Consider the following 20,640-nt stretch of genomic DNA (forward strand, 5'->3'; position numbering starts at 1 on the left):
TAATATTTTGGAATGAGAAGGCGATGTGCCTTTACCTAATTGAGTGTAGATATCTGCTTGAAAGTGAAACAGATACTGCACCTTCCTCTCTCTGAAAAGCTACTTAATGTTGTGTACTTGGACATTGTGAGCCGGTAGCTAATCTTTGAATTGTGCAATATCCCCATGCAGTTCAGCGTGCTACCACTGCACCCCAATAGCTGTCTAAGACACTCAGGCATTCAAACTGGACAGCCTAGACAGTTCTTAAATGGCGTAATATGCAATCCGCCTTTCTCACAAGATGTGGCGCCCTCTGGGGAGTGGTTGGAAATTCATCTGCCACTGGTTGAAAACACTCTTGAGAGACGCAGTCTGCTGCCAAGTGGCAAAATGTGTACTTGACTGTTGCCACCATCTGTCGTGTACACCTGTCACAGTATGAATTGCATATGGCCTCTGCGATGAGGTCTGGCTGCGCCAGTTGTGAAGGCCAATAAATGCATGGAGCAGCCGTGTGGAAAAAGGCGGATTTCCAGACCATAGTCCATAGGTGACTGTGCACCCAATACACCCAACCAGCTCTTGACGGTCACAAGCAGCCTCGGTGTTTGTAAGCTGTCAATCAGTACACTAATTTCATTCACGATTACATCGCGGGTAGGCCCCTGTACATATTCCGTGCCATTTTTGTCACTCTCATGGGGTTATTCCTAATCTTAGAGGTGCTGCAAGGCCCATTGAAACTTTAGTATAGCTGTTTTTCTGAGAGGCCTTGCTCATTGCCTTCAGTATCGCTGGGGCATTATGCGGCAGGCCGAGTATTTATTTCTGCTTTGTTCATCTGTGCTGCAGAGATGAGCTTTCAGCGTCTCTGGCTGTCGGCTGTTGGCTACCAAGATAGGCAGAATGGGACGCTCAGCTACCGGCTCGACTCGAAGGCTGTGTTTGTTGGCTCTGACAAGCTCTTCATTGAACAGGTACACCCACTGTTTCCTAGCCACGTGTGCACTAACACTTTAATGCGTGTGTGCGCCAGTGGGAAAGCAATAGATAATTGCATTATTCTGAGTGGGCTTGTCTTCCTGTTGTCAGGAGTAGTCAGTATTTTAAGTGTAGTTGTTTCTTCCCTCAAGCCGTCTTTGATTGACATGTACTTCTTGAATCACTCTTTTAAGCTTCTAATTTCTGCAGAGAATAGGAGGAACAATTGCTTAATTAGGCTAAACTGTTTTGTGCTACTTTATTGGTTTTGCTTACCCATTTGTGCTGTGTGTTCTATTTTTTAATTTTCACACATAAAACTAAATGTGAATGTACTGTGCTGTGGATGCTATTGCTGCTTCTATCATGGCATTATTCATATTTACTATTGCACATTGACTGTGCCGTAAGCAAAATGAAGGTTCGTCACGTGTTCAATGTTAATTCTTTTATATCTGCTTGTTCTAAGTATAGCTCACTAGCCATTGTACACATCCACTGTACACTGGCATAAACTTTGTCTACGGCCGAACTAATTCAGCTTTTTGTCGGAGAGGTGATCAACATCATACAAATACTGGCAGTAAACTTGATTCGATATAGGGCCATTCAAACATTTTCAGATAAAAAGGCACATGCTGTATATTTTTGAACGCATTGAAGAGGAAACATCTCTTGTTCAAAATCATCCATATAAATAGAGGGGACATTACTTGTTCAAAAACATCTGTTTGTATTTTTTATTCATTTATGCAAATACCTCACAGATTCCAAACATGGAACATTGTATGAGGAGGAGAGGTTAAGTATATCTAAAGAAACAATGGTACATAGTTTAAAATACGAAAGCGAACAGTAATACAGAATTGAAACTGCAAATAATTATTAGAGCATGCATGGGAAGTAATAAACCGAGGATTATATCATTATACAATAGTTAGCGGCATTAGGCGAAATCAACTTGCACACAGTGAACGCAATATAAAAGAGTTATTCTGATTGCAAAAAGATACTCAATTCGTTTGTGGATCTTAGTGGGTCAGAAATATTAGCTATGCATTCTGGAAGACCATTCCAACTCTTTATAGCCCATGGCAAGGCAGAGAAGTTAAACTCATGTGTTCGGCTGAATAGACGTTGCAAACTTATACAGTAAACCCTCGTTCACTTGAACTCGCATTTCTCGAAAAATCGGTAAAGTCGAAAATTTTCCATGCTCTACCGTCATCTCCCATAGGTGCTGTGTATTAGCTCCCGTTTATCTCTAAGCATTTTTTGGCCGTAATGCGGGTATCTCGAAATTTTGACTGGAAGGACCGAAGGCAAAGGCCATTACCGAAAGGTGATAGGGGCTCCGAGCAAGTGCTTTGTTCCTATACTAAGTGCCGAACGCGGTCACGTTTGAAGAGAAAATACAAAATTCTTGCGGACGTGTTTTTCGCCTTAGAAGCAGTCACGTGAGTGCCGCTCACGCGCTGGGGCTGATGGGTCTTATTGGGCAGTCGGTTCAGCGTGCTTCAGTCAGCTGCCCTTCGCACGTGCATACCGGCAAGTAGTTCTGTTTCGTCGCGCTATGTGCATGAAACGTTGACTTTGATTTTTGCTGTGTATGTGGTGTTCGCAACAAAGTTGAATGCAGTGGCGGCGACCAACGGCTTATGCGATGCGTTCAGCAGCTCGAGGACGCTTTTGTTGGGCCGAATGCTAACGCGATGCAGTCAAGCCTCACCCCAGTTCTTCCTTCCAAAATAATAAAACTCAGTTTTTCCTAAGAATTCTTTTGCGTTTATTACAAAAGCTTCCCTTGTGCAGTGGAGCGTCGACTGATGCGACGGGCCGAGGGTCGCCAAAGCATTTTCGCTCGTCGCTGTCGCGTTCAGGTTCTGGGTTTTTTGAAAATTTTGCGTCACCCGAAGGCAGCCAATCGCGGAACGCTTTGGGCTAGTCAATTTTCGTCCTGGGTTTTTCTTATTTTTGCGAGCGAAGTTTGTTTTTCTAGTCTGGTTCGAGCGAAGAACCTGCAGACGCTCACTTCGTCTCATCCATGCATATATGAGCACATCGAGACAATTCAGGAAAAGCTTGGCAGGGTAGTAAAGGAAAATAAAAAGGCTAGTGTGGCTAGATATTTTCGAAGTTTTCGAAAGGAGCAGGGGAAAGTCACTGTTTGCAATGCAAGTATGCATCGCAGTGTAGCAGCACACCGCTGCACTGCGACCTTTTTTTTTTTTTAAACGTGATGCATTACAAAAAATTTCATCAGTGTTTTTGTATTTCAAGCTGTGTAGTGGTAGAAACGGAATATAGCGTAACTGTACTCCCCTTGACCGAACGGTGGTGTGGTAACAAAGCAGTGCTGAAAACTCGCCTCTCTGTAGCAGAGTCCCATCGCTCTGTGCGGTGTGCACTAACGGCAACGACAGGCGTTGGCGGCGGCATCGCGTGACGGATCACCAGGGATTGTCGCTATAAATTTTCGGCATTTTGCTTAACTCTTCGAAACTCCGCTTATCTCGAAATTTTTCCCGGATTTTACAACTTCGAGTTAATGAGGGTTTACTGTATTATTATTCAGTCAGTGGGAGGTGCGAGTCAGTCTTGTAAGTGGCACTGTTGATGCATGATGACTGTAGATTAGTCTGTGCAGTAAGGAGATAAGCACAATATCCCTACGTGATTGTAAACTTTTTAGTGATAAGGACAACCTGATGTTAGTCACGCTGGAATGGTGTCTTAATCATGGGATGTAAAACGTGCTGCATGGTTTTGAATAGCTTTTAGGGACCTGATAAGATACTCTTGATGTGGTGACCAGATGGCAGATTCATATTCTAGTTGAGAGCAAATGAAAGTTAAAAATGCGAGCTTGTGAGTAGAAAATGGTGTGCTATGTAGATTTCGCTCTAGGTAGTCGAGCACGCGCATGCTTTGGCAGTTATATTTTCAATATGCTTCGCCCATGAAAGATTTGCGGTAAGATGAATACCGAGATATTTATAAGAAGATTTATGGTTTAGTGAAATCCTGTTGAGTAAATTGTCACAGGTTGAGAGTGAATGCTTTCGACTGACTGTCATTATTTAGCATTTTTCCGTGTTAAGTGCCGTTTTCCATGATCTGCACCAACTAGTTACGTACTCCAGGTCCTGCTGTTAGATGACATGGTCAGTGAGAGAACGGATTTTACGATAAATTATGCAATCATCTGCGAACTATCGAACTGATTATCTTATGTGAGATGGGAGGTCATTAATGTATATTAAAAATAATAAATGACCGAGGACGCTACCTTAAGGAACGCCAGATGTGACGTCTCTAAGGCGTGATGTAAAGTTATTGAAAACAGGGAACTGCTTGAGAAATGACATAAAGTTTCGAATCCAAGAGAGGGTTAGGTTGTCTAAATTAAGCAATGACAATTTAGCTATGAGGCGACAGTGGGTGACGTGGTCAAAGGCACGAGAGAAATCAGTGAGTATGCAGTCAGTCTGGAAATTTTCATCCACGTTCTTAAAGAGGTCAGTAGTAAATTTGATTAATTGTGTGTCACAGGAGAAGCCTTTTCTGAAACCATGTTGATGTGGGAAGGAAAAACCATTTCGGTCCAGGTGGAAGGCATCGTTAGATGCAATGATGTGTTCTAGTAATTTGCTTGGAACACTTGTTAGCGATATGGATCGGTAGTTAGTGACAGAGTGTTTATCACCAGATTTATACGCAGGGATTACTTGACGAATCTACCAGTCATGCGGAATTTTGCCAGTTTCTAATGAATGTTTGAATATATGGCAGAGGATGATGCTAGAGGAATGTACAGAGTGTTTTAGAATTTTGGTTTAACATTCATGGAGATAATTCAAAGTTCTTGAAGGACATTGAGGCTTTTAACTGGGTTGCTGCAGACATTGGCTTGGTGATTTGTGTTATGCTAATGTCTAATATTGAATAATGTAGGCATTCATTTTCATACGGCCACTTGACTGTTCAGGAATGGGCACTGTTGCCTATGAACACGATGTGGAAGCCATGAATGTCACGCTAGTGCATGCTTGGCTTCCTGCCGGATATATGTTGCACATATCTGATTACTTAGAGAGTAGTCCTTTTGCATGTTTTTAAAGACATCATAAATTGCGCAAAACGCGCTCTACGCGCTTGTTGCAGTGTAGTTTCGTTTCCCATTTCGATGTCTGATTGCGCTTTAAAATAGATAGGTATTCTCCATCAAGCACTGAAGACCATTCTTACTTGGCATTTTGGCGGTGTGATCTGACCCACTCTGCACGCTTTCTATGTCTTAATGTTACACCTACCATTTTGTGTTCAATAGCTCCCTGTGTTGTCCTGAACTTAAGTTGAACTCTTTTTGTTAGCCTCAACGTTTCAGCCCCATAAGTGAGTACAGGTAAGATGCAACTGTTACATACTTTTCTTTTGAGCCTTTTTGTCTATCAATGCTTTTTTGAATGAGCCGTACTACACACTGCTAGCATTCAAGGTAGCCAGTGTTGCCTTTACGATGTTGACAGGGACAGCTTGATTACTCCTCGCAGGTAGAGCCGGGTGCTAGTGAGGCGCACGAGTTCACGCTGGCCTTCCTACTTACGGGCGTGTACAAGCTGGAGCTCAGTTGCCGTGCCCAGCAGCAACAACGCCCGCCAGTTGGCCTCAGAGATGACGAGCGCGTTTGGAAGTGTTGTCCTCCCATCGAAGTCACTGTTGCTCCGCCCTGATCAAGCATTCTGAGTTGACTGCATTATGTGGCGTCATGAAAAACAGACATTGAAGCCTTTGAACATTGTTATTGTCTGCACTAAAAATGTTAATAAACTGTTAGTATGTCATTTTCATCGCAGTTGCATGTACTCAAGGACTCTACTACAGTTATTAAAGGATCCCTGAAGTGACTGCCACCCTCTAACAAAAGTTTTCGACCTACCGATACATGAGGTATCTGCAGTTGAAACCAACTCTGCATTTTTGCTGTCAGCTTTAGAAAAATATCAAGATTGCAGGTTCGAACCATGCCTTACTATCTCCTGTGCAGGGGTATCTTTTAAAGCAGATGTTTGGTGTACTGTGCGACACCACGGATCCCGAGCACCCACGCTTAGCCATGCGTGGCATCGCCATATTTGGGGAAAAGGACATCTTGGCGGTCGAGCCGATGCCGAGTGTTTGGACTTTTTGGTGGAGGCAACACACCAATTTGATGTACACTTCCTATAGACAATACCCTGGACTGATCCGACCGGGCAAAATCGGCAATCACCTCCATCTTTTACTTTTCCTTTACTCTTTCTCTTAACTTTCCTCTCTTATCTGTGCTTACTTTTCCTTTTTTTTCCTTGTCATAGCCTGAGTCGCTTCGGGACATAAACTCCACAAACCAAACCTTTTTTTTTTTGGCAGCTAGGGTTAACCTTGTGTGGCTAACCACCCTGCGTTACACCATATTTAATTATAGTCATGGTGTACAGCTGGCATGGAAGTTCTGTCCCACCCCCTTGTTAGGCTCCATGGTGGGTGGCTGGCACCACAACCAAACAGATATAATTTTTTATGGCCTTGCACTTTCTTCATTCCAATCTTCCCCAAAACAGAGGGTGCATCGAAGCAGCAACTCACCCTTTAAAAAAAATATTAACCCCACCAGCGTGTTCCGAACAAACACGCTGATAAAACCAATCGATTGGTCTCTCCATTCCTGGTTACGGTATTTTAACAAGTTTAAAAAATGCTATAGAAGCAGAAAAAACGGCAAATCACAATCTTTTTCTTGAGAGTTCTTTATAATCAGCAAGAGAAGCTGTCAGATCTGAAATCTTTTGGACTCATTCTTAGCACGGTATGTCCACACCATTCTTTTCCTGTAATGACAAATTTCCTGTGCTCTTACACAGTTTCAAAGAATACAAACTACAACAGAACATGTATATTCATTAAGAATTCCTTTAAGTGGAAGAAAAATGCAGCAGTTTCGCAGAATTTTATGCTGACAGTTCAACAACAGCTGTTTCTGTTGGAAGTACAATTGTTCGAAGAAGATTGAAAAAAGTAATAGGACTTCCACAGTGCACATCCATCTTTACTGCTGAATTTTATACTATATTTGTTGCTGTAGTGAAAATAATGAGAATACATCACAAACAGTATTATTATACACAGACTCCTTAATTATAGTCGCAGCATTTCACTGAAGAAATGCAGCTACACCAATTCTGGAAAACAACATCACAATACTTTAACAGCACTCACAGAGCAAGGTTGGAACAAAATCAAGTCATGCTGGTATCGAAGGTAATTAGAGAGCACACCTGTACACTGCCCAAGCTTGAGACACGAAAACAAGAGCACTAAACATACTTTTTAAAGATTGCATGTAATTGGTGCAGAGTAAGTTAATAAAATATGGTCGTCAACATGGAACACTGAAGTAAATAATAAACTAAAAATAAAGCCTGTAGTACAAGAGTGGAAGTCGAGCACCCTCCAGAAGTGATTCAAAAAAGTGATTTTATGTTGTCTCCGCATAGGACATGCATCTGACGCCTATGTTCACACTAGCAAAGCGGGACAAGCTCCTGTATGATGCATATGGAGATGAGCTAACAGTCAATCGCATTTTGCACCCATTCATACAACTCGAAACACTGAGAAAACATTGTTCACTCTTTTACAAATAACAAATCCTTCTTCACCAGCATTGGTTTCTAATGAAAATGTTCTCGTCAACTTTTCCTGCATTTCTGGATTTTCTTAAAGAATTAAATCTAAATAAACTATATAGGTTTCAATAAGTACAATACATAAATTCAACTGGCCCCTATCCCTGTGTTTGATGCACGACAGCCTCAGTAGCCTACACACAACTAAATCTAGATTACTTTCATCATGTGTACGTCGCGTGGCTTGGTTTGCTTTTCGTTTCCTTGCTTAGCCACCATGGTGGATAATTGCATAGCTCACCAACATCAACGAAAAGAATCTCTGAATACGCATGCGCCATGTCTTGTCAGCTGCTGCAGTTTGCACATTGTGTCCTTTCAGTATGGCTGTGCACATGACATGTCACATGGTAATAGCAATGCCACAGGCGACGGCCCTGAAAACAAGTCATTTGGCCTACTTGTGCCCACAAAGAACTGAGAAACTTAGCAGCAGCTACTACGACTTAATTAAACCAGTTATTAACAATAATGCACTTAGAAAACAAACTCTTTCAAATATCTAGGTATTGTCTTTGATAGCAACTTATATTGGAAAAATCGAATTACTACTGTCTGCTCTAAACTAGCCTCTGGTTGTTACGCCTTTTTACGAGCTCGGGATTGTTTTGGCACTAACATTTTGTGCATATTATACTTCCCATTTATCAGCAGTCATTTATTATACTGTTTAGAATCCTAGGGCTGGACCTACACTACTTACCTTAACCCTATCATACGTCTTCAAATGATTGCAAAAGCGTGCAATTAGAATAATGATATTAGCGAAACACAATGAACACAGTAAGTCTTTGTTTGCGCAGCTAAATATTAACTTTTAATCACATGCGGGAAGAAAAAACGTCATGTTGCACATGCAGCATAATTAGAAACTATCATTCATTCCAGTGTCCTTATTTACAGTCCATTATGATTCACAAGAAACTTCACCCTCAACAATTTTAATCTTTCTCTTACTAAAAATGTTTATGGTGAGAGACTTATACAATATGTTGGCGCAATTCTGTGGAATAAAATTCCTGTCGACCTGAGGAATGACCAACATTTCTGCAAAAAGCTGAAAAACCATTACCTGTTGTTAAATGCCGAAGGTTGTCCTCCGTATTAGATGTACTTATATTTTTTTGCTTTGATATTGTATCTGCGATGTGATCATTTGTAAAAGCCGTGCAGCTGTGATGTTTCTGCTTTATCTCTGCTAACTTTATATGCTCCTGTATCTGTAAATAGTATCTATGACATCTTTTTATTATTATTATATAGTAGCCTGTCTAATCTAAACTTTCATGATGACTGCCTGTGTATATATGCACTTTTAATCGTTGGACTCACAACTAGCCTTTGGCTAGTTGTGAGTCCAAGCGCTGGTCCAAGCGCTGGTCTACAAATGATTTTGTATTTTTGCAGGAAACGAAACAAACTTCAAACTAGATAGAAACATTGAAAGAGTAGATGCCTGGCACTTTCTGCGTCACCTCATAGACCCCTCTAGCACTCGTGCAGAAAACGCCCAACAAATGGAATGCCTTCTACATCAGTTTCCAGGCTCTCCAGAAGAGTTACTCATCCAGCTGAGGAACAAATACATCAATCTGTAGCCCCCTACTCTGCTCCTAGTCCCAGACTATACAGGTCCCGACAACCCTTCTCTCAGTGCCCCGATCACAGTGGCAGAGATCCGGGCTGCGCTAAGTTACGTCCGCGATTGGCAGCCGACCCCGACCGCATCAATGACAAGATTCTCCGTAACCTCGATGACCACGCTCTATTCATGCACTCAGTCTACATGCAGCAAAGCTGGGAGTCCGGCATTCTCCCAAAGGAATAATGAATGAATGAATGAAGCCTTTATTGAAAGGAAGGGATGGCTCTCGGCCGCTGTTTGGGTTCTTGGGGAGTTGGGAGGGATGGGAGTGTAACTTCTTCGTCTTAACGGTTCTTCAAGCTGTTGCTTGTTGCTTGCCATGCGGCCGATCTTCGCGCTGTGAGTCGACCTCTCTCACACTACTCGAAGCAGGCCGCTCTCACTGCCGTATGTAGCAATGGAGTGTTGTATTTCGGTGCTTGATATAACCTGACCTGCTAATGTGGGCATGTCGTCGTGTGGAATATGCGTAATTTTGTTTCTTCCTTGTGAAAACGATGGACATTGCCATATAAGATGTTCTAGGTCTGCTGTACACTGTTCCTGACAGTGCGTGCATATGTTGTGTTTGAGTGTTTCGTGTCTTCGGAGAAACCACTTGTCAAGTATGTGCGGTGTGTAAGCAGCGTTTGTTATTACTTTGTTGAGAAATATTTCTTGTGGTCGAGTGAGCCCTTTCGTGTCCTCAAACACCGGCGTTGGTGTCGCTTCATGTAATCTAAGCTTACTGTCGTGTTTTACTTTTGTGCGTACATAGTGCATCATCGATCTGCCAGAGGAGCCTTTAGTGAGCATTGTTTGGTAAGGATTTAAGTCTGTCGGTGTAGGCATGGAGTTGGGGTGTGGGGCATTGTACGTTTCAGCGAGCCCACCCGCTTGCGCGGCGGCCGCTTGCGCGGCTGCGTTTCCCCCGTCCGTGCCAGTATGTCCCGGTGTCCATATAATTTGAATTTCTATTCCAACTTCCCGCATTCCCTTCAGCCTCTTTCTGATGTCCTTGGCCACTGCGTCGTCTGTAGTTGGTGCCGTCAGCTCTGCAATCGCTGCATATGATTTGGTTAAAATTCGATAACCATTGAAGTTATCTTTTCTGGCTGCAGCGGTCGTAATGGTATTTATGGCTCCCCATATGGCAAGCAACTCGGAGTGTAAAATTGTTCCTCCGAAACATGCAAACATCATTCTTATCCCCAAGCCTCAACAACCTCCGTCCAATCCACGGTGCAAGATATATAGGTGGGGACACAGCGTACCGCGCCTGTTCCAGATAAAGTCCCCTAGTTAGTCTAAGCCGTACGAGATGGCAGTTCGCTCAGCGGCCTGTGACGTAGTGGGAGGCAATGCTTTTCTATGGTGAATACACGCTTTTTAAGAGCCATTTTCTTGTAAACTGTGGCCGATAATGAGCGAAAAATATTTTTGCCGCATTGTTTTTGTCTAAGTCCATTATTCAGCACAGTTTTATGAATCTGTGGTTTTGTGCTTGCTTAAATAAAAGCGCAGAAAGCGAATAATGTTTCGCTCGGAATTTGAACCTGTTGCACGCATAAGCGGCGGCACTTTGACAACAAAGCATTAACCATCGGTCGTTTCATTTGTTATTTGACTTTGCATCTTTTGTTCGCCCATCAGTGTGCCCGCTCAGCCTTAGTTTGGCCCTTAAATTATTCCTTCCCTAAATTAGAGGTCCTGTAACTGGATTCTGCTAGCTCCCATTGAATTCCCTCCCCCTCCCCCTCTTACTTCTCCTATATCATTACTTCTCTTAGCTTCTTTTTTCCTTTCCCTCATTCTTTTATCCTCAGGGCACGGCCGCTCGATGGAAGCGCACTGGGTGCGGCCTGCTGCGTCGCGCCGCCGTCAATGGGCAAGCGCGTCCTTGGGGAGTTTACAGTTGCGCCCGCTATTTCTGCTGAGGGCGCCACTGTTCGGGGACACGTCGCCGCCGGGGTCGCCGGCTCTGAGCGCGCGGTTTGCTTCCTTTCTGGACGCATTCGCCTCGTGTCTGCGTGGTAAACGCAAACTTTTTGTGTGCGCGTGTGCAAGCACGTTAACGTTGAAACGGGATGCGTTTGTTTTTTAAGGCGGCAGCCGTTCTAGGGTCATGGAGTGAAAGTCTGTGCTCAGAAGCTGTGGCTGTAATCTGTGCACTGGTGTGTCAGTTGCAAAAGCGGACGTGCAAGGAGGGAGATTAAGAATGAAAATGATTGATGGTGATAGGTAATCAATAAAAGTTATAAATAGACATTGATAGAGGTAATGACTAATGCTAATGACTAATATGGGTAATAATGACAAATGATTTGTAATGACCAGTATATCAAACTATCACATGTATAGACCGCAACTGATTAGAATGAGTACAAGTGCTTACCGATGTGTGGTAATGACTTTAATAGCTGGGCATGACACGTTATTACTGCTGACCAATATGTGAAAGGATGACATGTAATGACCACTGCCGATTCTAAATGAGTAACCTGCTTAGTTATGAGTGGTAAGGGCTACAGTGACTACGCAGGCAGACTCATCATGACTGGGAAACGACCAATATATCAAATGACGACTTGAAATGACGAACTGTGGCAAACGATGAGAGGCAAATGATAGGACAAGGGTAGGCTTTCGCCGTCTTCCGCTTCAGAGACATCTAAGAGACCCTCAAATTTTATCTGCTGAGCTCGTTTCAGACAAAGGCAGTAGCGAGGAGTGGAAATGCACTCGCTTCCTCTGAAATGAAAGCGGCGCTGAGGTTAAAAAGTCCAGATACTGAAGCATAATGCCCTATCAGCTGCCATTCAATTTGCTACAAGAGACAGCAGATTGGGCTTGTTGGTGATTAATTATAGGTTAACATTGAAAACAGCGTGACAGGAACACAAGAGAAGAGGACGGCACAACCGATCTAGTTGTGTCGTCCTTTTTCTTGTGTTCCCGTCACGTTGTTTAATCTATTTAGTTACCAGGGAGCTGGTCAGTGAACTAAGATTTTTAACGATGTGTTGTGAAGCAGATGAACACGATGAGGTAGCACCAGAAGCTTTTGTCGCAGGTTATGTTGCGAGGACATATCAGAAAACGGTAAGAAGCGATTTTTTTTTTTGTATAAGCATACAATTTGTTCTAAATTTTGCAGCGCTAGTCTGAGTGGCCTTGCAAGCATAGGAGCCTCTGCATACAACATTTGTTTATACTCTTGAGACTGTTTGAGTCGATGCGATAAACTGAAAAGCCACGTTCCACAGAAAATCCGGTGCCTGCTGTGTCGGCAGAAAGTCGGAAAAATACCTCTCTGGCAAGAGGCACGTTCGTTGGTGATATGGCCAGACACCTTTGGCGAAACGAGAACACATGACATGTTCAATGTGGCAGGAGCTGCCAAATCAGAGAGAGTCAATAAGATGTAAGGGTGAAATGGGAATTATGGAAAGTGGGACCCTTAGATCCCAAGTCAGGCACACTATACTCCTATAGGGCACGTTCGTACGGCTTGGGTAAAGAGGGGCTTTATATAGCTATGTGTAGCATGCTACTTCATATAATGCGGTGGCTTAAGGCTGCATTCCAATGATATGCGACAGAGGCAGCAATTACGGGATGCAGTGAATAAGCAGGCAGCAAAGAGCGGGTACTCTAACGAGGCTCTACAAGGAGATTTAAGAACCCCAAGTTTTGTTTATCACTACCAGGTTGTTGTTTAATTTATGCGATATTTGGTAATGGTTTTGAGGCGACATGTCAGTCGTGCAAAAGCCTGTTGTAGGAAATATGAGTCAACTGGACCAGTTACAGGTTGATGAAAACCAAAGACAATGGAAGCTTGATGTACCCTGCAAAGGAAGTAATCAAGCTTTGTCAGCTTACGAGCGCCTTCATTAACAGGGTGATGAAGTCTGTGGAAAACCAGTTTCCTCCCCCTTCGCCGCGACCGACCACCACCACCCCAACGAGCTTCATGGCAGCGCCGGCTGGGAGAGGAGGTAAATACCTCCCCTTGGGGGAAGGAGACCAGCGATGGGCGCGCCACCAAGACGTCTACGCGGGTTCCCGCGAGAAGACGAGAGAGAGTAAGATTCTGGATCCAGCCGGCAACGAGAGCGGTCGTCTCCCGCCGCCTCTCCCGGCAAATGCCGGGGGATAGCGGGCACGGAGCACGCAGCGCACACGGGAGGACCCGTCGTGCACGACCGCCCCTAGCAAAAAAGACCAATAGGGTGCGTTATTGGTTTTATAAGAATCGGTATTGGTTCTGTAGGTATTCTATGTGTTTTATCTGCATTTCTATGAGACTTATTCAGAAACTCATAAATCTTATAGACTGGTACATATTTGTCCTATAGGCAATAGTATTGGTTTCATAGGTTTATCGGTGGGTTGTATAAGAAAAGTATCAGACCAGTGCAGAAGCCCATACATCTTATAGGCTGATACATGCTTGTCTTGTAGACTACTACATATTGGTTCATGTGTCTGATACATCAGTATGCCTTTGTTTATGGGTCTTGCATGCAGGATCAGTACGTTGGAGATTTTAGGTCTTTGTCATTGTTTCCTTTTCCATCTCGGACACATCCCCAAAACTCCCGCATTCATTCCGTTTATTGAGTGTTGCCGTAACGTACAATATTAGCCGCAATAACAATTGAGAACGCTGCGCGCGGTCTCAACAAACTACGTACGGTTGGAGCCGCAAGACGCGCGACGCTGTTGCTACTGGATCACTGAATGGAGATGGGAAAGCACGCGGATATAGCACGGTTCTGTCGGGGCCCAGCTCAGTCACAATCACCTACATGTGCAGAGCAGGACGGTGAAATGGATTGAGAGGCGCGCGTCCAAGCAACTGCATGCAAAGCTGCAACCGCCGCCGAAGCGAGAGGAGTCGACATCGAGCAAGCGACGAGTACGGCTCGAGCTGCCGCTGCCGACGCGGTAGCGCGATGCCGGCGGCGCTTCGCAGCGGAGAGGTAGGTTTCCTTCTCTCACTCCCACTCCCGCGCAAGCGTGCCCGTGCTGCCTCTCTCATCCTCCTTTCCACCTCTCCTCTGGGCGCGCATGCGCAGCTCCGTAGAGGCATTGGCGCTGGCGCGATCGCTGATCGGGCGGCAGTTCGGTCGGTGCCCTGTGTTTATAAGTTTTCGCCGATTTTCGGGGTGCTTCTCGAGGATATCAACGTTCCAGCGCACGTTCAGCTTTTGATCAGGTGCGTGTGCATCACTTGCAACTTCGGGCTGACGTTTATACTTTGTCAGTGTATGATGTGGCTTTGCGTTGCAGAATGCCGTTGCCTGCACGCCAACAAAGGAATTTGAATCGCGCGGTGTGATATAACGCAGCGTCGAGTTTTAAAGTTGTCGGCACAATTTCTTGAAAGTATTGATGAAACTTTTTAGCGTTATACTGTTTTCGAATATCGTGCTCACTGTGTTTAAGTGGCAGAACCTGTGGTGAGGCGCAAAGCGGAATGTTGGTTCAGCAGCTACCTCGGCGTTCAGTAATGGCGGCGCCTCTCCTAACTGCCTCCGCATGAATACGCGCGCAATCGCGGTTGCTGCTATATGTGTGGACCGATTTTTTGAAGTCATGGTGGTGTCGCGTTCTTGAAATCGCTTATTTTTCAAGCTGTAACGCAATTTTTTATTTCTTTCAGGTGCCTTAGCATTCGAGAGACTACATCATCGGGCCGAAATCCGCAATCTTGGAATCGAGGGCTACCTGGATGCAGTCAATGTTTGGATTATGTGCCAGTATGCGTTGCCGCTGTCATTGTGGATTAAAATGTGTATACATGCACCTGCTGCGTAACTCATCCCTAGAAAATGGAACATAGCTGCCCTCTCCTTTCAGGTGTCCGGAGAGGAAAACACCCGCAGCTACTCGATGAGACCAATATTCCATAGGGCCTACAAAACCAATAGGAAGCCTACTGGTTTTGTAGGTCTATCAGATTATTGACAGCTATGGGTGTACTAGCATTACAGACCTATCAGTTTATCAGATGCCATAGGACCGATAAAACCATAGCCTATACGACCAGTAAACAATTGACCTATAAAACCAATACTCCAGTAGACCTGTAAAACCAATCGGCTAGGATACCCATAAGACAAATACTCTGGCAGACCTATAAAACCAATATCAATAATCTGATAGGCTATTAGTTTTCTATCGGATTTTTTTGCTAGGGGCCCATCTTCTGGTTCCCAACGGCGAAGCGACCGGTAAATACCGCACGCTCTCGGCGCCTCCCGCGGCAAACGCCGTGGTATGGCTTCGTCCGAAGGATGCGGCGCGCACGGGAGATCCCGGCCGCCATATTCACGGCGCGTTCAAATGTCCGCCGCCGAAATCGCACCCCCATTCCCCAGCCGGTGAGTCAAAAGTCCTTCTTACGTAGCCTTGCCCTTCCAAGGAAAACCTTGTTGATGTATAGCTAGCCGGCATGCTCTGTATTATTTGCAAGTGCAGTAAATAGCATTCGAGTATTAACTATGTGTCGTCCCCGTCCTTTGTCCCTTTGTTCCCCTCCGCGGGTCGCTAGCGAGGACGTTGCACCTGCGAAGTAGGAGTGGGGCGGAAGACCGTCCCCCTCTTAAACCCCCACAATGGCGCCTCAACGTGGTTCTCTCGTGCAGAAGCACTTGAGCTAGTTTCCCCTCCCTAGAGACAGGACGATAGTCAGTTCGCGGGCGTGGAGTGCCTGCCCAGACTTTTAACATTAGGCCTGACCCGACCTCGCTATGCTAGCAAGGCTAATATGCTTTCTTGACGACGAGGTGGGAGGAGTTGCAGCGAGAACAAATGGTCGTGCATGTATATTTGTGAGTGTGCGTGTGTGTGTGTTTATGTGTGTGCCTAGACCTTTGAGAGGTGCAGCCACGAGGTCCGTACATGGAGCGCGAGACCGAGCCGTCCACGGAGAACGGCACGCCGGAAGGGAGTGAGTGCCTCAGCCGGGACGGTGGCCCTATATTTTCCTGTATATTGTTGTAAATATTTCCTCTTCTGTCTCTTTGGCTCTGGGAGCCAGGTGCCGCAATCGGCTGACTGGTATTGCAGCCGTGATTGCCGGAAAGCACCTGGGCGCTCCGACACCGCTGGACGCGGTGGGCGCCGTTCGCCCAGAAGTTGCCTTTGGATGGCAGCGAGCGAGTAGGGTCACCCTGGGTTCCTTGGCGGAGATGCACATCCTCGCGCGGCGCTGCGTTCTAGCTATTGTCCTTAGCGCTAGAGCAAATAGGCTTAAGGCTCTTTTTGGGAGCTGCCTGTCACACGTCGGACAGTCTAACCGTGGCATACAGCATGCGCAAATGCGTTTTGCTTGTTTTATATTGACCTCGCTGTAGCCGAACATCTCGCTGAATTAGAGAAAGCTAACTTCGTTCAAATGAACTTGGTATTTTTGGGCTGAGAAGGAGAATCGGAAATTTCATGGAACCAGATTATTATGCCGGCAAACGAACCGCGGATGCCCGTGCTTCGTTCGGATTAACGGAACGCAGTGCGGTGCCGGATAAAATTGTTTGGCACTCGCATTTTACCAAATGGTCATTTTGCTCAATTTATTCAACCTTTTTGGAGATCCGGAGGGTTGTGCAGATATCAAGTGAAGTCGCCTGGGCCTGCTGCCATTGTTTACGTTCCTGCCTGCTGCCCTGCGGCCGTGAATCACCGAAGCTCGGAGTCTCACGGAACCAGTCCGGCTTGACGGGAGAGGAGGCTGTTACGACCAAGCATCCGCAATTGCGCGCTCTATTGTTCGCCTGTGGGCATGGATAAGTTTTGTGAATATGTGGTGATGGTCCAATGGCTCTAAGTGAGCCTGTTTCCAGGAATCCTGTTTTGTAAGCATGTTTTGCTTTGTGGACAACCTGCAAATGCCAAATTGACCCTGTCAAGAGAACGTCTGGAAAAACACAAAGAAACGTCCCCCTGCGGGAAATAGCAGGAAGTGCTTTCTTTCTTTTGTTCACCCTTCCAGTCGAGAAGTGCTATCCTCCAGTGATGAATGCTTCCTATCCAAAGGAGACGACAGAGTGACATGTCCGCTGACGTGCAGGACAAGAAAGGAGCATGACTCATACGGCCATTAAGTGATTTCCCGGGAATGCAGGAAAGATTTGCAATTGTCGAAAAGGGACCATGTTGGGAGCCCTATGCGGCGCCACGTGCACTCGGGTTTCTGAGAAGTAAAACCCCTTGACAGAACCAGCCTGTGGTTTCTTTGCTGAAGAATAGAAATGTACCTCCTCTCCTCGCCGTTCCCAAGCTTTTCCCGCCAACAAGTGATCACGCCCAACGAATGAATGCCGGACCAGTCAGTGCTTCAGACCATCAGTGCAGTGAGGTGTTCGATTGGATGCCGATACCTGAGGGGCGTGCCCTGGATTTGGTTGGTCAGCATCTTCAGAGAGGGGCTGGACATAGGGGGTTTTTAAGGACGCTGCAGAGCACGAAATGTCGCTCTGGGCCCTGGGTAAACGGCTCATCCAGTCGCTTCTCGCTATGAACTCTTAACGCTTGCCATTTTGCTGATGTACCCTTCTTCTTCGTGTAAATAATCTTGTAAATAAGTTTCTCAAAGTGCCATTAAACCTGCTTGTACATATTTCACCAACTTCGAAGATTCAATCCTACTTCAACCCCGAGTCTCTGCACGCTACCAAGTGAAGGCCGGGTCGACGTAGCCCCAGCCCCACGACAACTGGTGGCAGCGGTGGGATCTGAATCTACAAGCACAACGACTGGTGACCAGCGTTGGGATCTGAATCTACAAGCCACAACATCTGATGACTGGAGGTGGGATCTGGATCTACAAGCTACAACATCTGGTGATTCGAGGTGGATCAGAATCTACAAGCCACATCTTGTGATCGGAGGTGGCATCTCAAGCAACAAGCAGGCGCAACAATCGGCCAACAAGAGAGCAGCTCGGAACATCGATCGCATGTGTGGGTGAGTGCTTGGCTTTTCTTCTGATGTGGACCAGGTTCTAGAACAGGGTTAGATTTTAGAACTGGTAAAGAGAGTGTGGAAACGCCTTTAGGTTTGGTAGTTTGCACAGTTGTTTTGGAAGTAGCCGACACTCGGAGCGATCATGGACCTACAAAAGCTGCAGAAACCGGAACTGTTGCAATTGTGTGAGGAATTGGGAATTGATACAAGTGGTTTGGCACGAAAACCTTTGATTATAAAGGCAATCACAGATTTGGGAGCCGATGATGAGGAGCTCAGTGAAGCATGGAACCTCATCGCCCAAAAAAAGGAGAAACAGCTCAGACAGCAGAAAGAGCGGGAAAAAGAGGAAAAGAGGCGTGAGCGTGAACTTGAGAGGGAAAAAGAGGAAAGGGAGCGCGAACGTCAGAGGGAAAAAGAGGAAAGGGAGCGCGAACGTCAGAGGGAAAAAGAGGAAAGGGAGCGCGAACGTCAGAGGGAAAAAGAGGAAAGGGAGCGTGAACTTGAGAGGGAAAAAGAGGAAAGGGAGCACGAACGTGAGAAGCTTGAGAGAGAAGCAAAAAAGCGGGAGCTAGAAATTGAGCTCCGGAAATTAGAAGTAGAATTGAGCAAGAGGTCGGGCAATTGTCCCCAGCTAGCGGTACCTCTTCTCAACAAGGAGGCAGATTTCAAGATGTCAAAGTACATGCAGCCATATGTGATATCAGGGGATATCGGTCTGTATCTGGGTAACTTTGAGCGAACTTGCGAAGAACTGTCCTTCCAGCGAGACACGTGGTCTCAGAGATTATTGACGGTTCTGCCCTGCGAGGCAGCGGAGGTTGTCGCGCGGCTAAACAAGGAGGACGCGGACAACTACGAGAAGGTCAAAGCTTGCCTTCTGATTTTCGGAGACAGAGATGTGCAGGCCTTAACACGTTCAAAGGCGCGAGAACTAGCTACACTGCTCATTTCAGAAAAATCAACAGCGGAGGAAACGGCAGTTAAAACAGTGGTAAATGCGGAAAATAGCGGGTCAGAAAAGTTTGAGAGCGAGGCATCTCAGATAAGTCAACATGAAAGTGAGCTTGATAAGACACGGAATGAGGACGTTCTTGAAAGTAACCTCTTGCCGCCAGTGTCTAGTAATCTCACGAGACTTTTAAGTGGAACCCGAGAGGACTTAGCTATGGAGCAAGCCAATGATCCCAAGAATAAACTCGAAGTACAGTGGGAAGGACCTGCTAAAGTCGTTGCAGAGCTTTCTGACACTAACTACGCAGTGAAAATCCCCGATAGGCGTAAAGCAGTGCGCATTTATCATTGCAATCTAATGAAGCCTTATGTGCAGAAGGAAGCCGTGGTAAATCTAACGTTAAACCTTCCCGAGGAGATGGGGGATAACTTGATTTGCCTCAGCGGAAAAGGAAGCAACGCTCAGGAGCTTCACAAAAAGACGGAGCAGAGAGGAGAACTAAAGAAATCCCAGCTGTCCGATCTGGGCGAGCTAATAACAGAGTTTGAGGCCTGCTTCGTGGACAGGCCAGGCAGGACTGATTTGACTGAGCACGATATTGAGCTGACTTCAGACGTGCCAGTGCGATCAAGGTGCTACCGATTTTCTCCAAGGCAAAGAGAAATTCTGGATAGGGAAGTAACTCGCATGCTGGAATTGGGAGTAATAAAACCTTCGGAAAGCGATTATGCTTCGCCTATGAGCTTAGTAGAAGCTCCAGGTAAAGACCCTAGGCCTGTGGTAGACTACCGAAAGCTAAATTCTCTCACCAGGGATCAAGTGTATCCCATTTCGAATATTGAGGAGAGAGTAGAACAGGTCAGTAGAGCGGCATATGTGACTACGCTGGGCCTTACTCGAGGTTACTGGCAAGTACCGCTCACTGAACGCGCCAGCAGATACGCGGCTTTCGTCACTCCGACGGGCAGCTACCAGCCAACAATGATGAGTTTCGGGCTCAAAAATGCTCCATTTTGTTTTTCCCGACTCATGGATAGCGTTTTAAAGGGGTGTGAAACATTCGCGGTGCCTTATTTAGACGACATTGCGGTTTTTTCCGACTCATGGGCGGACCATATGGTACATCTAGGAGCTGTACTGAGCCTTTTGCGTCAAGCTGGACTAACCGTAAAGGCCGAGAAATGTTGCCTGGCAAGGGCGACCGTGGACTACTTGGGTCACAATGTAGGTCAAGGTTTCAGGAAACCGAGCGAGATTAAGATTTCTGCGGTAGCAGACTATCCGCGGCCGAGCACGAAGACGGAAATTCGAGCATTCCTAGGTCTGACTGGGTACTACAATCACTACATCCCTAACTATTCAGCTTTGGCTAGCCCTCTGACCGACGCTCTCCG

At 45.8% G+C, this 20,640-nt stretch overlaps 1 protein-coding gene and 1 long non-coding RNA gene across 2 annotated transcripts in view; both read left to right on the plus strand.

Moving 5' to 3' along the window:
- brun (trafficking protein particle complex subunit brun) overlaps positions 1-5,880 on the plus strand; it is an 83,723-nt gene extending 77,843 nt beyond the window's left edge. Inside the window, exons 23-24 of the mRNA XM_084580443.1 lie at positions 835-959; positions 5,517-5,880. Coding sequence (XP_084436569.1) covers positions 835-959; positions 5,517-5,696 — 305 coding nt within the window. The 3' untranslated portion in view covers positions 5,697-5,880. The remainder of the gene's footprint in view (positions 1-834; positions 960-5,516) is intronic.
- Positions 5,881-14,363: 8,483 nt separating this feature from the next.
- Positions 14,364-15,129, plus strand: LOC146177377 (uncharacterized). Its single transcript, XR_014701307.1, has 2 exons — positions 14,364-14,539; positions 14,987-15,129. It is a non-coding gene; the product is annotated as an uncharacterized LOC146177377 (long non-coding RNA).
- The last annotated feature ends 5,511 nt before the right edge of the window (positions 15,130-20,640 follow it).

The sequence above is a fragment of the Amblyomma maculatum genome, chromosome 10 (assembly GCF_055883805.1).
Source record: "Amblyomma maculatum isolate TAMU_Amacu chromosome 10, ASM5588380v1, whole genome shotgun sequence".
In the NCBI taxonomy this organism is placed as follows: Eukaryota; Metazoa; Arthropoda; class Arachnida; order Ixodida; family Ixodidae; genus Amblyomma; species Amblyomma maculatum.